Genomic DNA, 15018 nt, shown 5'->3' with positions numbered 1-15018 from the left:
GGGGGCGGTAGTGCGTGGGTGAGGGCGGGTGAGGAGGTGGGGGGTGGGGGCCCGTGGGCATGATGAACGGGGCTGGGGCTACGGGGAAAGGCTGGGTAACATCGACGGGTACTTCTCCCGATTGTTAGCTAAGTGTTTATCTGTATGTAGTGAAGTACGTAGGTAGGTAGGTAGGTAGGTAAGTTACGTATGGGGACGGGTCACTGGGTCACTGCCAGAGCCCAGGTCGGCCGGCGGGGGGGATGGCGAGGGCGGCGACTTTAATCCCGACACCGAACTGTGTGTGTGCATGTGTGTGTACGTGTATGTGTGTGTACGTGTATGTGTTGCGGACCCCTAGTTCAGCGGGCGCCCCCTCTCCCTCCTGTCGGCCAGCAGCCCACACGCGCCTGTTGCTGCTCCCTAGGGGCGACTGTAGTTTCAACACTCACTGCTCCCCACCGCGATGGGAGCAAGCAGGTGCTTTGATGGCGATAATAACGATGATGATGATGATACTTCTCGATGCTGCTGTTGTAAAATGTCTTTTCACCCCTACTTCCCCCTCGTAACGCCTACACCCGGTTTGGCTCCGCAGCGCCACACCCAAGGGTGTCGTACTTCCCGCCGCCAAAGTGCTCTCGGCGCTGTGCTCTGGAGACGAGGCTGCCACGCAAGTAAGAGCTTTGTGTGTCTGTCTGTCTGTCTGTGTGAGTTAGTGGAAGTGATGCATGTGCGCCTGCGGGTTTGCGGCCGGGGGGCAGGTGGATGGGGAAATTTGCGGTTTGCCGGTTTGGGAGCTGCAGTCCCACAGCGTTGCTGTTCTTATCGCCCCTAAGTTGGCCTGCATGGATTGGGCATCCGAGGTTGCGTGGATTATTCTTTATAACGCGTGCATGCATGTATAAATATATGTGGAGGCTAATTTGCGTTTACCTATCCGCTGGTTTCGCTTAATGCAGCCTGTTTGAGCCCGTTCAGCATTACAACGGCCAACGCACTAACAACCAACTAACTGATCAACGAACCGTACGATTACGATCCCCCACAGTTGGTCATTGACACAGGTGTGCTGACTGCGGGCTACCGGCGGTTGCTGCAAGGCAGTGATGCCCCGGGGCTGCTGAGGGAGGTGTGCTTTGCGCTGTCGAACATTGCGGCAGGGACACAGGTAGGGGTGTGTGGTATGTGTGTGTGTGTGTGTACGGAGGAGGGGAGAAGTTGCAAGCGTGTGGGCGTGTGGTGGTGGGTTGGGAGGGTGGTGGTGGAGGAAGGCCAGTTAGGCGGGTGGTACGGCATTTCTTTAACCAGAAAAGCTAAGTTTGTCGTACCAAGAAGCACTGTCAACCGGGGGAAATTGCGGTGTAGGAGTTGTACGACATGTACATAGTGTTTTGATGTTCATCTGAGACCATTGACGACACCCAAAAAGATATTTGTGTTGTCAACCGGGGGAAATTGCGGTGTAGGAGTTGTACGACATGTACATAGTGTTTTGATGTTCATCTGAGACCATTGACGACACCCAAAAAGATATTTGTGTTATTTGAAAGGTGTTTAGTGTTTCGTCTTCTTTGTTTCCAATAAACACTCCACCTCGGGCTGCGGCCCCTTCCCCTCCCCGCCAACCCAACACCTACGGCCCCCGGTCATCTACAGCCAACGTTTCCCTTGTGTGTCCCTTATTCGCACATTGCCCCACATTCACTCACGCTGCCACACCGCCCGTCCATTCCTTCTCTACAGGACCAGGCCCTGGCAATTAAGGATGCTGGGCTGCTGCCCCTGATAACCGCCGTATTCAAGCGCTGCAGTACATCAGATGCCGTACATCGGGAGGCCACTTGGGCCCTATCTAACATGGCCACAAAGGTGCGTGAAACCCCCCGTATGGTAGCGTGCCAATCCTGTAGTACAAGTGTCGTACTATGCCGTATTGTTTTTTATGTAGTAGTACGACATGGTACGACACTTGTACTACAGGATTGTACCAAGATAGCGCGTACCACAATAGCCCGCGCTTATGAACTAAACCGCTGGGTGAGGAAAACTACCGCAATACTTGCATACAAACGTACTTTAATTCACATCCACGCATGGGTTTGCACAAAACGACAAACAAGCATCAATACACCTACTCAGATTTCTCAACGCATGCCCTCGCCTAACTTCTCACTACGCGGTAGGGCGCGATCAGATATATTTCCTCTTTTCAGCACAACACAAATAATACACATACACACCTCCCCCCGATTCCCAGGTCTACCCCCCGTGGCCCCCCTCCCCCTCTCCTTCCCCTCCCCCCACCCACCGAGAAGACTTGTTCTTCACAAGTCGCAACTGGGTAGCTATTCCTTCCTTTTTCACTTTTGGCATGTCAGTTTATATCCTCCTTGGCATCAGCTTCCCTCGGTCACGTGGTTCGTCTTCTTCCCCCCATGTCTCCCCCCTTGACCCGTTCTCCCCCCACCCATCAGGGCCTCCCGTCCCTAGCCCTGGCGGTCCTGGAGGCGGGTGCTGCTCTCCCCCTAGCCGAGTACCTGTCGAGCCACGCGGCCAAGAGCCAGAGAACGGATGCGGCGGCTAACGTGGCGGCGGCAGAGGCGCTGCTCGCCATGGCGCAGGTGGGTGGGTAGTGGCGGGTTGGGGGTGGGTGGGAGAGAAGGGTGTGCGGAGAGGGGGGAAAAGACGAACCACGAGCGAGGGAAGGGGCGAGCGGAAGGGGGGAGGCGGGGTCATGCGGGGAAGAAAGGCGGGAGGGAGGGAAGGGCTGGGGCCTGGACTGGATGCGGTCGTGATGGGAAGGAAAGAGCGAAAGCCGCGTGGTAGCTTTTCTCCTTTCCTGTGCGGATTGCGCCGGCGGGCCCGCTGAACCGGCTTTCTGTCTCCGAAACCCGCTATACCCCGCACATATATACGTACGGCAATAACTACCTTCTCACACAACCCCATCCTCCCGCCCCGCTCAGGCCGGGGCGCTTGACGGTGGCGGCGCCGGTGTTGCAGACACAACCACAGCCGTAGCCGCAGTGAACCCCGCTGTGGCGGAGTACTCGTCCAAGGGTGTGTACGACACATTGCAGAGCACCTTGGGCCGCGGGTTACTGAGTGGCAAGGCGCTGGATTACGTTGAGAGACTCATCCGGGAGTTCCCACCACCATCATCACCACCACCACCACCACCCACCGACAGCACCGCCGCCAGCAATGCCTGATTTCCTCTTCTTCAGCTGCTTTAATGGGTGATGGTGACGTGGACGCTCGGAGGCCTACGACATATCGCCATCATCTGATAGTGTGCGTGGTCTTGCGTATCGTGATAAAGCGACACACCGACACCGACGCCGCCAGCTGCATTGTCGCCTATTGATTGGCTCTCCTGCCACCGCAACATGTCGTACTTAATGTCATCGTGACGTTTGCGAGATGACGTATGACGTCCTCTCATGCAGCTCGGAAAATACGACTTGTGTTTATTTCGTTATACAAAGATTGATGGCTTGTATTTTGATGGTGACGTAGCCAGCCATCATCATCATCATCATCATCATCATCATCATCATCATTAAGACTTAGTTATATAGATAACGTTGGTGACTCATCGCAAGATGACACTACTTAGGCCAAGACCTGGCAACATAAGCCCTCGCGAGTGTTACTTCATTTTCGTCATGCGACTGATCAGAGCTACTACTGCTGCTACTGCTGCTGCGGTCGACCCTGTTGCACCGTGCGATTGCATGTATGCAACATTTTGCTTGCTGTGTGAACGGCGCGGCGGGATTACCATCGGTAGGGTGCGTGGGTACCTGGGATGGAGGGGCTCCCGCCGCCTTCACCAGGGTCCGCCACCTCCACCTCCACCTCCACCTGCATCATGCTTGTCGATATGCCCCGCTCGGGGAATCTTCTCCTGCTCCCCTTGTCTTGCGTAAATCTTAGTCCGGCTGTTTCCCTTTGGCGTATCTACTGCTGCAGGATGAATGCCCCTTAAGAGTTAGAAATTTACACGATCAGTACTCCGGTTTTACGGCGAATAATGTACACGTAGTGGTTGTCCTGGATGTGAATCGACCCTGCCCGTACGTGGGGTATCAATCTTTACCTGCACGCATTTGTAGACTCTGCCCGGCTGCTGTACCGAAAGGGGAGTGCGTGTGGAGGCGTAAGAGCCATGAGGGGGCAGTTTGAGAGCAGAAGGTAGCGAGCTATATGTGTGTTAATGTTATATTTGCACGCAAAATCTGCATTTTCTGAGATACACAGCGCGACTAACACTAGCACATGTAGCCGACAAGGAAACGGTTGCTTCCACCTAAAATAAAGCCTAACAGGACACGTACATAAACCAAGTACATGCATATAAGAAGCAACCAATCACAACCGCATTCACGTGCCAATATCCAAGACTACGGCTGCCAGATGTACCGTGGAGCGACTAGTGGCCAGTGAGATGCCAGTGAGTGCCGACATCCCGGCCTGACAGGGGTAAATATTTTATTCCCACTAGTACTGCCGCTTTCTGCGGCATATGCTTGGACCAGGCCCCTGTTGCTTGTTGTCGTGGCTACGCTAGCGGCTGCTGCACCAGCAGCCAGCGAAGATTTGCCATCAGGATCATTATGCGTGCTTTCGTTCAAGTCAAGGCTGCGGAGGGGATAGCAGCCACCACCCACAAGCCACAAGCCGCAAGCCGCAAGGAATCAGCCAGGCATTTACATTAGTTGTTTGAAGTCCTGTTTCACCCCCACCACAGATTGTTCGTTACGTCGTGTGTAGCTCAGTGGTAGAGCACCCGTTTAGTAAGCGGGAGGTCTCGAGATTGAATCTCGACATAAGCAAAATATCACTCTTGCACTGGACATGTCTACCCTGGCTTGGGTAATCAGCCAGCCTGGTGTGTTGTTGTACGTGTGCGGATATGCTTGTGATGGGGCGGGTGGGTGTCAAGGTATGTTTATATACGTTGGTGCACGTGTATGTGGGGTATATTTGGTCGTAGCTAGCCAGAACATCGATGCCGGGACAGCACAGCAGCAACACGAAGGCTGCACCATGGCAGTGTACATCCGTTGCTGGTGTCTGTTGCTGGTCCCCGCCGTGGGTCACGTGCTCAAAATACACGGAATGGTGCAGTCAGCACGGTGTACCCTTTTTTAGGCTTTTAGGGTGGCAAGGACCCTAAAAAAACTAGAAAAACGAGATGTCAATGCACAAAGCAGCTATCCAACGACTAGCAGCAGTTGAGTACACCTTGTTTGTTGGGTGTGGCCATGGATGACACTAGTAGGAGCTCCTGGGGCTTTGAGGCACAGAAGGGGGCAGCTGCAGTTTGGACGACATTTAGCAGGTATGAAAAGACGCACTAAGGCTCTTTTGCGCATAACTACTGGGTGGCATTCCCTTTGGGTGGAATGAATTACGCTACACTTAGTAGCTTCTACACATGAAGCCGTGCAGTAGCTTCTTTACATGAAGCCGTGAGGAAATAGCCACGCACTGTAGCCTGTTTGTGTGTTTTTCGTCCGATAGTCCGGTTTGGTTCCGGTGCGGTTCGGGAGTTGGTGGGGCCAATTGTCCCTACCGCCGGACTTCCCCGTCGCTTGAAACTCTTCCTATAGATCCAGTCTCCATGAGATCACCATGAGAACATTAGGCTTGCAAAGGCCTTCGGGACTTGAGATTTCCTGGGCCTTGCGGGCGAGTTGACTGAGCCAAAGCGAGCTGGCCATCGTTTATCGGATTTATGTGACTTTACACATATATGTGTAAGCTTCGTGGCTTGCCTATTGCCTCAGTCCTGTTCTTTCACGTTGGATATGCAATCTTCCTGCTATAGCACGGACTTAGCTTGGAAGTTTCTGTTAACGAATCTGACTTTGCACGGGGATTCTATTTGACGGATAGCTTGGAGGCCGCAGTCCACCACGGACTCACAGCTATCCACGCCGTCACTACATGGCAATTGTAGTCTTCCAGATACCCAAGGACGTCATCTTCAACGATACTTGCTTGAACCTATCTGACCAGCGCGATTTGCGGACTTGGGAAACGGGGTGGGCAGCTTTAAGCAGCTGGTGCACCGACCAGTGAACCTATACAAATTTACGGCCCGATTTGTGACAACGCGCGTCGGGCGCCATAAGGCAAGCATGTCTTGCGGAACAGATCATGGAACATCTTGTGGGGACCGTTATGAAGGTAAGGTAACTGGGTGGGTGCTATTTTAGCGGGAGTTCACATATGGTCGGTTATACCCTAAATATACCCTACAATTAAAACCCTAAACCCTATATAAACCCTATATACCGAAATCGTGCATGCGGCTAAAACTGGAACGCGTACGTGGGTTTTAACTACACCTTAGTCCAGTCGTGTGAGATTGAGAACCTGGGCTAATCGATTCCTGAGCTTATCCTGTCGTAGGAGTTGACTCCACAGGACACTCTAGCGACATGCTGAATGTCAGACCCCCAACTGGTTCTGCGACCTCAACGCCAACGCCGCCGGTGAGAGCACATCCTGGACGGATAGATAACGACAAGATAGCGATTTCAGTGAATTTCAATTGCAGTTTCATAGCACTCCCGAGTCAAAGTTGTTGTGGAAAGGGTGCGACATTTGAGCAACCTCAAGGGTAATCAGCCGGGCATTCAACACCAGGGCCACATTTAGTTGATATCTGTAGCAGCTGACCGCTGAAAAGGTCTCTCGAGTTGCTGGCGGTCGCGCTCTGCGCGTATTTATAGCGCCGTACTGTGTACCGGCTGCTACATTCCCCCCCCTTTGAAGGGAACCGTCCCGGGCCCTTAGAGCCTCGTATGCCACCAGCCTGTGCCTACCTTCGCCTACCCTCGGGCAGTGGGTAATTACTCCACGTCACGTCATGTGCCGGCTCACATGCGCCTAGCCGTCTTCAGATTTTTCAGGCACAGAGACAGTCCAGTCGGTTCAGCTACTTTTATAATTTGTGCGATATTCGCTCTCTGAGTCGCCGCACCCGAATACCACTCGAACGTGATCGGTGGGGGTTGAACCGACGACTTCAGGATCGTGAATTTTCACGAGGTCTCGATACCAAATGTAGCAGCTGACCGCTGAAAAGGTCTCTCGAGTTGCTGGCGGTCGCGCTCTGCGCGTATTTATAGCGCCGTACTGTGTACCGGCTGCTACAATATCTCATGCCTCGGGTTACGAGTTGTTCCCTGGGCACGGCCAAAACCCCACCAACCGATTGAGCCGGATTATTGTTGTGTTGGCCCATGTTACACCTCTGGCAGAACAATGAGCTGCCCTTCATGGTGCTTTCCCAACTCTTCCCGATTTCAAACTTGTCCTGACTTCGACAACTTGCCTGTTGTACCTCTCCTGGCAGGCTTCACGGGCCACGAAACCGTTTTTGGCAACTGCCGACTACTTAGAACGCTGTAGGATTGACCCGACCAAGTTCATCCCCTGGCGGGAACATGCTCAAGCAGCAGACCTGGATGATGACTTCAACGTGCTGGTGCCGCTCTACGTTCGAGCTCAGCTAAAGGTCTCGGAGCGTGGCGGCTTCAACTTCGGGGAGAATCCGGTGCAGGACATGCTTGCACTGGGTGTCACCAAGGAGGCAGCAGAGTCTGCAGCCCACATATCACTTGATGTGTATGGTCACCGGACTCCGGTTGCCTGGGCAGAGATGGTTATCTATGATGCGGTATGGGGCATGGAGTAGTGCAGGACACATTGGAAGGAATGCAAGACGGTGTATAGTTGCAAATGAACATATGGGTTTCCTTCGGATGAAATCCTTGGTGCTGATCAGTCGAAGTCACAGACATGACAATGACGGGTTTTCAGGTCAGGACTTCTTGCCAGGCTGGGATATGTAACCAACTCGAATGCGGACCTGGTGCGTGGTTGTAGTTTCACTGACAGCATCACAAGTAGGCGGAGTGATGGTACATAAGAGCAGGAGGCAGTATGAGTGCCCAGAATTCGGTGAAGAGGGCTTCTGTAACTTGCAAGGAGGTTACCACCACAAGACCAGACATGAACACAACACACCTTGTACTGGCAACCACAACGCTAAGTATACAGCTCATCATACCCACAATATGCACCCTGACCCGAAAAGGTGGGGGGCCTAATGGTGGTTTGCTTATGGCATGCCATGATTAACATGAATGTTGGTTCGAATGCTGGTTCGTCTGTTTCACCCATGTGGCTGGCCTGGCCCTGGGATCTGTCATCTCACCATGACGTGATCCCGGTCTGGGTGCACCAAAGGAGTACAGAGGCAGGATGTTGTGTCTTGGGGTGTGGTGCGGGTAAGAAGGACCACCAAGATGCGGGTTAGTGGGCGCCACCCATCACCACCACCTGGAAGCTGTGCTCCCTGACAAAACAGGTCTGTTAGCAGTCTTAGCCTGGGGGCTTCATATGGGCAGGAGCAGCTCACCTTGTAACCTGGCAGTTGCAAACGTGGATCCCGCACCCTCCCCAGGTGTCCAAGACATGGGCGAACACGTATTTATCATGCGGGAGTCTGTGATTAATATGGCAATACAAGGCCACATAATGACCCCACAGAGAACACAGTCCACGTTCAACCATGTGGCAAGGATCCCTTGCCAGCAGTAGTACCCACGGACAAGGAGAAAAGTTGGCCAGACCTGTCTCACATGCCTGGCACTGTTTACAACTCGCGCAACAGATCACGCCCGTGCAAGCACAGTCTTGCAGAGTCCTCTGTCGATGGGCAGTCAAGGCCGCAAACATAACAAAAGTCAGGTCCGGCCATGTGCTTGCACTATTAATGTGCTGCACTTCGAAGGTGATATCCACACGGATGCGGTGGATGCACCGCCCCCTAGCCCTAGTGAATGTTTGTCACGACTTAGGCCGCTATAAGCAGCTCAGTAGGGACTGGCCGCCCTATGCCCAGACGCAGCCGCACCTTCTTGGTGCCAGCCAGGCCTCCACAGCCAGGCTGCGGGATACAGCTAGATTACAGCTATCCACAGCTACAGCCAGGTGCCTGCACCACTAATTTGTACTTTTGGTGCAGGTAGAGGCCTGTGTTGGCTGCAACTACTTCAATTTCATGGCATTTTACAAAATACTGGCCGAAAAGAGACATACAGATTGGATTGAGACTGACCGCATCAGCATGGGTTCAATCGCCTGGGAGTGCAAACTGGATAAGCTAATGGCCGTCCAGGAGCGGGGGATTATGGAGAAGAATGCGACTGACAAGCGGCTCAACGCGAACGCAGGCAGATGAAGGTAAGACTGGGAGTTGTGTGGGAGTGGGAGCAAGCTACACCCGCCCGTAGGGCCTCCTAACGTCTTTACATGACGTCCAGGAGTGGCGACTATGAGCCCCTATGAATCATGGAGATGTGCACTTGAAATCTGGTATGGTGCAAGCCATCAGTACTCTTCGTACTACCTTCACCTGCGGTCACTATACATTCTTCATCCCAGTCTTTGGTACCTGCATTCCCCCGTGACAGGCGTCACCGCCTCCCTGCGCCAGCCGCAGCCCTCAGGACTGTTTGACACCGCCTTCCTCAGGAGCTACTCCGCCGCCGTTGCTGCCGTCCATCACCGCAGTGGACAGCAGCCAACGGTTGCGACAGCGCCGGAGCAGCCCACAGCTGCAACAACGTGCAACCAGTCCACCATTGCCCCAGCACCAAAGCAGCCCGCAGTTGCGACGACACCAGAGCTCTCCAATGCAGTTTACCCCGTGGTCGCCCGGCTCTGCCGACTCGCCCAGCCAGGGATACTCGCCTCACCTCACTGCGTCCAGCAACTCATCAGGGGCGCACTAGGCACATGATGGGCATACCTGGTTCCAAAAAAAACCTTGAAGCCCGCCTCCATAGCTCACCTCCGGTTCTTGCACTGCGACAGACAGCTACTCAATGATGCACTCGCAGTCTGACTCTGCAATAAGGTCGCCGACAGGCGGCTTGTAGCGGCCCATGGTGTACAGGACGAATTCGAATTCGTTGTATGTTAACATCGATGCCGGGACAGCACAGCAGCAACACGAAGGCTGCACCATGGCAGTGTACATCCGTTGCTGGTGTCTGTTGCTGGTGTCTGCCCACCGTAGGTCAGCATCAGTTGAGTAGGCCGGTGAGGTTTTATTTGTTGGCTGTGGCCATGGATGGCACTAGTGCCATCTTGTGCTAGTAGGAGCTGCTGGAGCTTTGAGGCACTGAAGGGGAAGCGATGCAGTTAGGATGACAGTCCAAGACGCAGTGTGTCTGTGTCTGTGCGTGTGTGTCTGTGTGTGTCTGTGCCTGTGTGTGTCTGTGCCTGTGTGTCTGTGCCTGTGAGTCTGTGCCTGTGAGTCTGTTTGTATGTGTGTGTGTGTCGGTGCCTGCGTGTGTGTGTGTGTGTGAAAAGGTTACAAGTATGTGACCGGGCATGACACTGGCCAGGGGCTGCTACACACACCCAACAGAAAGACCGCCTAAGCTCTCTACCGCGGACGGGAGAGGGGCACGAGGGGCCTCTGTCCTCTCCTAAGCAGCCGAGAGCTGCAGGTCTGCTAGCTCCGCTCTGCTCCCCCGGGGTTGGGAAACGTTGCACGCACGCACGCTCTCACGAGTCAAGGCTCCGTCACACGAGTTTGTGCACTGAGCCTGAAACACGAAACAAGACTCCTCTCCATCCCCGGCCTGATTCGGCTCCCGGGGTGAGGATCATTATGCGTGCTTTCGTTCAAGTCAAGGCTGCAGAGGGGATAGCAGCCATCACCCACAAGCCACAAGCCGCAAGCCACAAGGAATCAGCCAGGCGAGTAATCAGCCAGGCATTTACATTAGTAGTTGTTGAAGTCCTCTTTCACCCCCACCACAGATTGTGCGCAATCTGCAAGCAGGTATGGTCCCACACATCCCACAGATACACTTTCTGGCCAGATCCCCGGGAAACATAGAGCTAATGAGGCGGGCATGCGTTGGCTATATAGATGAGCGTTGTATGTATTTGGCCCAAGGGTTGAGGGTGCGTATGTACGCACATTCTATATCCGTACTGTGTACTGGATGTGCTGCTGCGTGTGCTGCGTCACAAGCCGACACAAACCTGGTGTGCGGGTCTCTAATCATCTCCCCTGTTCTTTGTCTTTTTTCCACGCAGGGAATACGGCCTCCAAGTACTGGGTGCACTGCTCATGGCTACGGGTTTTAGAGCCCCTGCCCCCATGCAGCCCCCACCTGCCCAAATAGGCAACGCACAAGTGTAGACCAAGAACATCGCCAAGCGTCCTGCACCCGGCCCTGCAGAGCCCATTAAGCCCATTTAGCCCATTCTTCCCCCCGGACCAAGGACGCCGGCCGGCGAGGCCAGGAACCCCATCCAGCCCCGGGAGCCTGATCAAGCAGTGGAGGAGTGTCCCCAGAAGGTGCGAACCCAGCAGCTTTGCCTGATGACTCGCCTTGTGGAGGAGGCTGGTAGTAGGATTATTCAAGTGTACTAACAGGCTCCAAGATACAGTCTTGACTACAAATGGCCTGAATGACGTTCAGTAACCATTCTGTTTGGATCCTAACCCCCGCGCGCACGACAATTTGTCACTTCCAGGTACAAAATGCGGCTGTCCCACTGACATGCACCTCGCCAGATGCAGCGCCCGTTTCTCTAGCAAGTGTCATCCAGTAAGTCGTCCAGTGAGTGCCTGTTTTGACGCCACCCAGTTTCGATCTGGGGTCCTTCTGTGTGTTAGACAGATGTGATTCCACTACACCATGGTGTCGTACTTGTTGATGTACGGCCGACAACTATACGTACAATACATAACGGTACGCATCGTACACCACATAAAGGACACACACAGGTGCTGTGTCTGCCGATCCGAGTGAGCTCCCCAATCATCAGGTCTCAAACTGGGCCGAGCCTGCAACTTGTAAACGAGGGACACTGAGGGTGGGAGGGAGGGAACGACCCTAACTAATGGTCATTCCAAGACCTCACCGACTACTTTCAAGGATCATCGACGCCATCCACGAGGGACCGCCGCTCTCCAAGGATAAACCACGAGCAGTCCCAGCATAAACGAACCATGAGGGTAAGAACGAAAAGACAACGGGAGACTATATTTGGTCAACACAGGAGCCATCAACGCAGCCGGCCGGCGACGGGGGATCGGGTCAGTGGCCGCCAGCCACTCAACACGATCTTGAAGCCGCTGAGGAGCTTTTGAGCGGCAACGTAGACCAGGCCGCTCTGCAGCAGGCCAACGCGCCGAACATGTCAGCTAGGGATCCACGGACAGCACCACCGAAGCCTCGGGACCGCTCTCCAGACATGGTCATCATCAAACACATCGAAACACCCTGCCATCTGCAAGAGAGCAGCCATTCTTCCCCCCGGACCAAGGATGCCGGCCGGCGAGGCCAGGAACCCCATCCAGCCCCGGGAGCCTGATCAAGCAGTGAAGGAGTGTCCCCAGAAGGTGCGAACCCAGCAGCTTTGCCTGATGACTCGCCTTGTGGAGGAGGCTGGTAGTAGGATTATTCAAGTGTACTAACAGGCTCCAAGATACAGTCTTGACTACAAATGGCCTGAATGACGTTCAGTAACCATTCTGTTTGGATCCTAACCCCCGCGCGCACAACAAGTCGATGTGCTTGGCACTGAATTTGTCACTTCCAGGTACAAAATGCGGCTGTCCCACTGACATGCACCTCGCCAGATGCAGCGCCCGTTTCTCTAGCAAGTGTCATCCAGTGAGTCGTCCAGTGAGTGCCTGTTTTGACGCCACCCAGTTTCAATCTGGGGACCTTCTGTGTGTTAGACAGATGTGATTCCACTACACCATGGTGTCGTACTTGTTGATGTACGGCCGACAACTATACGTACAATACATAACGGTACGCATCGTACACCACATAAAGGACACACACAGGTGCTGTGTCTGCCGATCCGAGTGAGCTCCCCAATCATCAGGTCTCAAACTGGGCCGAGCCTGCAACTTGTAAACGAGGGACACTGAGGGTGGGAGGGAGGGAACGACCCTAACTAATGATCATTCCAAGACCTCACCGACTACTTTCAAGGATCATCGACGCCATCCACAAGGGACCGCCGCTCTCCAAGGATAAACCACGAGCAGTCCCAGCATAAACGAACCATGAGGGTAAGAACGAAAAGACAACGGGAGACTATATTTGGTCAACACAGGAGCCATCAACGCAGCCGGCCGGCGACGGGGGATCGGGTCAGTGGCCGCCAGCCACTCAACACGATCTTGAAGCCGCTGAGGAGCTTTTGAGCGGCAACGTAGACCAGGCCGCTCTGCAGCAGGCCAACGCGCCGAACATGTCAGCTAGGGATCCACGGACAGCACCACCGAAGCCTCGGGACCGCTCTCCAGACATGGTCATCATCAAACACATCGAAACACCCTGCCATCTGCAAGAGAGCAGCCATTCTTCCCCCCGGACCAAGGATGCCGGCCGGCGAGGCCAGGAACCCCATCCAGCCCCGGGAGCCTGATCAAGCAGTGAAGGAGTGTCCCCAGAAGGTGCGAACCCAGCAGCTTTGCCTGATGACTCGCCTTGTGGAGGAGGCTGGTAGTAGGATTATTCAAGTGTACTAACAGGCTCCAAGATACAGTCTTGACTACAAATGGCCTGAATGACGTTCAGTAACCATTCTGTTTGGATCCTAACCCCCGCGCGCACAACAAGTCGATGTGCTTGGCACTGAATTTGTCACTTCCAGGTACAAAATGCGGCTGTCCCACTGACATGCACCTCGCCAGATGCAGCGCCCGTTTCTCTAGCAAGTGTCATCTAGTGAGTCGTCCAGTGAGTGCCTGTTTTGACGCCACCCAGTTTCAATCTGGGGTCCTTCTGTGTGTTAGACAGATGTGATTCCACTACACCATGGTGTCGTACTTGTTGATGTACGGCCGACAACTATACAAACAATACATAACGGTACGCATCGTACACCACATAAAGGACACACACAGGTGCTGTGTCTGCCGATCCGAGTGAGCTCCCCAATCATCAGGTCTCAAACTGGGCCGAGCCTGCAACTTGTAAACGAGGGACACTGAGGGTGGGAGGGAGGGAACGACCCTAACTAATGATCATTCCAAGACCTCACCGACTACTTTCAAGGATCATCGACGCCATCCACGAGGGACCGTCGCTCTCCAAGGATAAACCACGAGCAGTCCCAGCATAAACGAACCATGAGGGTAAGAATGAAAAGACAACGGGAGACTATATTTGGTCAACACAGGAGCCATCAACGCAGCCGGCCGGCGACGGGGGATCGGGTCAGTGGCCGCCAGCCACTCAACACGATCTTGAAGCCGCTGAGGAGCTTCTGAGCGGCAACGTAGACCAGGCCGCTCTGCAGCAGGCCAACGCGCAGAACATGTCAGCTAGGGATCCACGGACAGCACCACCGAAGCCTCGGGACCGCTCTCCAGACATGGTCATTATCAAACACATCGAAACACCCTGCCATCTGCAAGAGAGCAGCCATTCTTCCCCCCGGACCAAGGATGCCGGCCGGCGAGGCCAGGAACCCCATCCAGCCCCGGGAGCCTGATCAAGCAGTGAAGGAGTGTCCCCAGAAGGTGCGAACCCAGCAGCTTTGCCTGATGACTCGCCTTGTGGAGGAGGCTGGTAGTAGGATTATTCAAGTGTACTAACAGGCTCCAAGATACAGTCTTGACTACAAATGGCCTGAATGACGTTCAGTAACCATTCTGTTTGGATCCTAACCCCCGCGCGCACAACAAGTCGATGTGCTTGGCACTGAATTTGTCACTTCCAGGTACAAAATGCGGCTGTCCCACTGACATGCACCTCGCCAGATGCAGCGCCCGTTTCTCTAGCAAGAGTCATCCAGTGAGTCGTCCAGTGAGTGCCTGTTTTGACGCCACCCAGTTTCGATCTGGGGACCTTTTGTGTGTTAGACAGATNGTGATTCCACTACACCATGGTGTCGTACTTGTTGATGTACGGCCGACAACTATACGTACAATACATAACGGCACGCATCGTACACCACAAA

At 54.1% G+C, this 15018-nt stretch overlaps 4 protein-coding genes across 4 annotated transcripts in view; all 4 read left to right on the top strand.

Moving 5' to 3' along the window:
- Positions 1–3194, top strand: part of VOLCADRAFT_121763 (uncharacterized protein) — a gene marked incomplete at both ends in the record, with an annotated part of 6669 nt that extends 3475 nt beyond the window's left edge. Inside the window, 5 exons of the mRNA XM_002958855.1 lie at positions 578–656; positions 1031–1150; positions 1726–1851; positions 2457–2603; positions 2949–3194. Coding sequence (XP_002958901.1) covers positions 578–656; positions 1031–1150; positions 1726–1851; positions 2457–2603; positions 2949–3194 — 718 coding nt within the window. The remainder of the gene's footprint in view (positions 1–577; positions 657–1030; positions 1151–1725; positions 1852–2456; positions 2604–2948) is intronic.
- A 3240-nt stretch (positions 3195–6434) lies between these two features.
- VOLCADRAFT_100217 (uncharacterized protein) lies at positions 6435–7696 on the top strand (the record flags this gene model as incomplete). The annotated part of the gene is made up of 2 exons (XM_002958854.1): positions 6435–6488; positions 7355–7696. The coding sequence occupies 2 exons, from the start codon at positions 6435–6437 to the stop codon at positions 7694–7696; spliced, it is 396 nt and encodes a 131-aa protein (XP_002958900.1).
- Positions 7697–9206: 1510 nt separating this feature from the next.
- VOLCADRAFT_100216 (uncharacterized protein) lies at positions 9207–9808 on the top strand (the record flags this gene model as incomplete). Its single annotated transcript, XM_002958853.1, has 2 exons — positions 9207–9249; positions 9330–9808. 2 exons carry the CDS (start codon positions 9207–9209, stop codon positions 9806–9808), a joined length of 522 nt encoding a protein of 173 aa, XP_002958899.1.
- A 409-nt stretch (positions 9809–10217) lies between these two features.
- On the top strand, positions 10218–14852 carry VOLCADRAFT_100215 (uncharacterized protein; the record flags this gene model as incomplete). Its single annotated transcript, XM_002958852.1, has 9 exons — positions 10218–10309; positions 11311–11386; positions 11566–11639; positions 12334–12436; positions 12637–12710; positions 13405–13507; positions 13674–13793; positions 14474–14578; positions 14779–14852. Coding segments are annotated over 9 exons (821 nt in total), but the record flags the coding sequence as incomplete, so codon positions are not given.
- Positions 14853–15018: the final 166 nt, after the last annotated feature.

Source organism: Volvox carteri (assembly GCF_000143455.1).
Source record: "Volvox carteri f. nagariensis unplaced genomic scaffold VOLCAscaffold_109, whole genome shotgun sequence".
In the NCBI taxonomy this organism is placed as follows: domain Eukaryota; kingdom Viridiplantae; phylum Chlorophyta; class Chlorophyceae; order Chlamydomonadales; family Volvocaceae; genus Volvox; species Volvox carteri.
The sequence above is the reverse complement of the archived record's forward strand: the minus strand, read 5'-3'. Positions and strand labels throughout refer to the sequence as shown.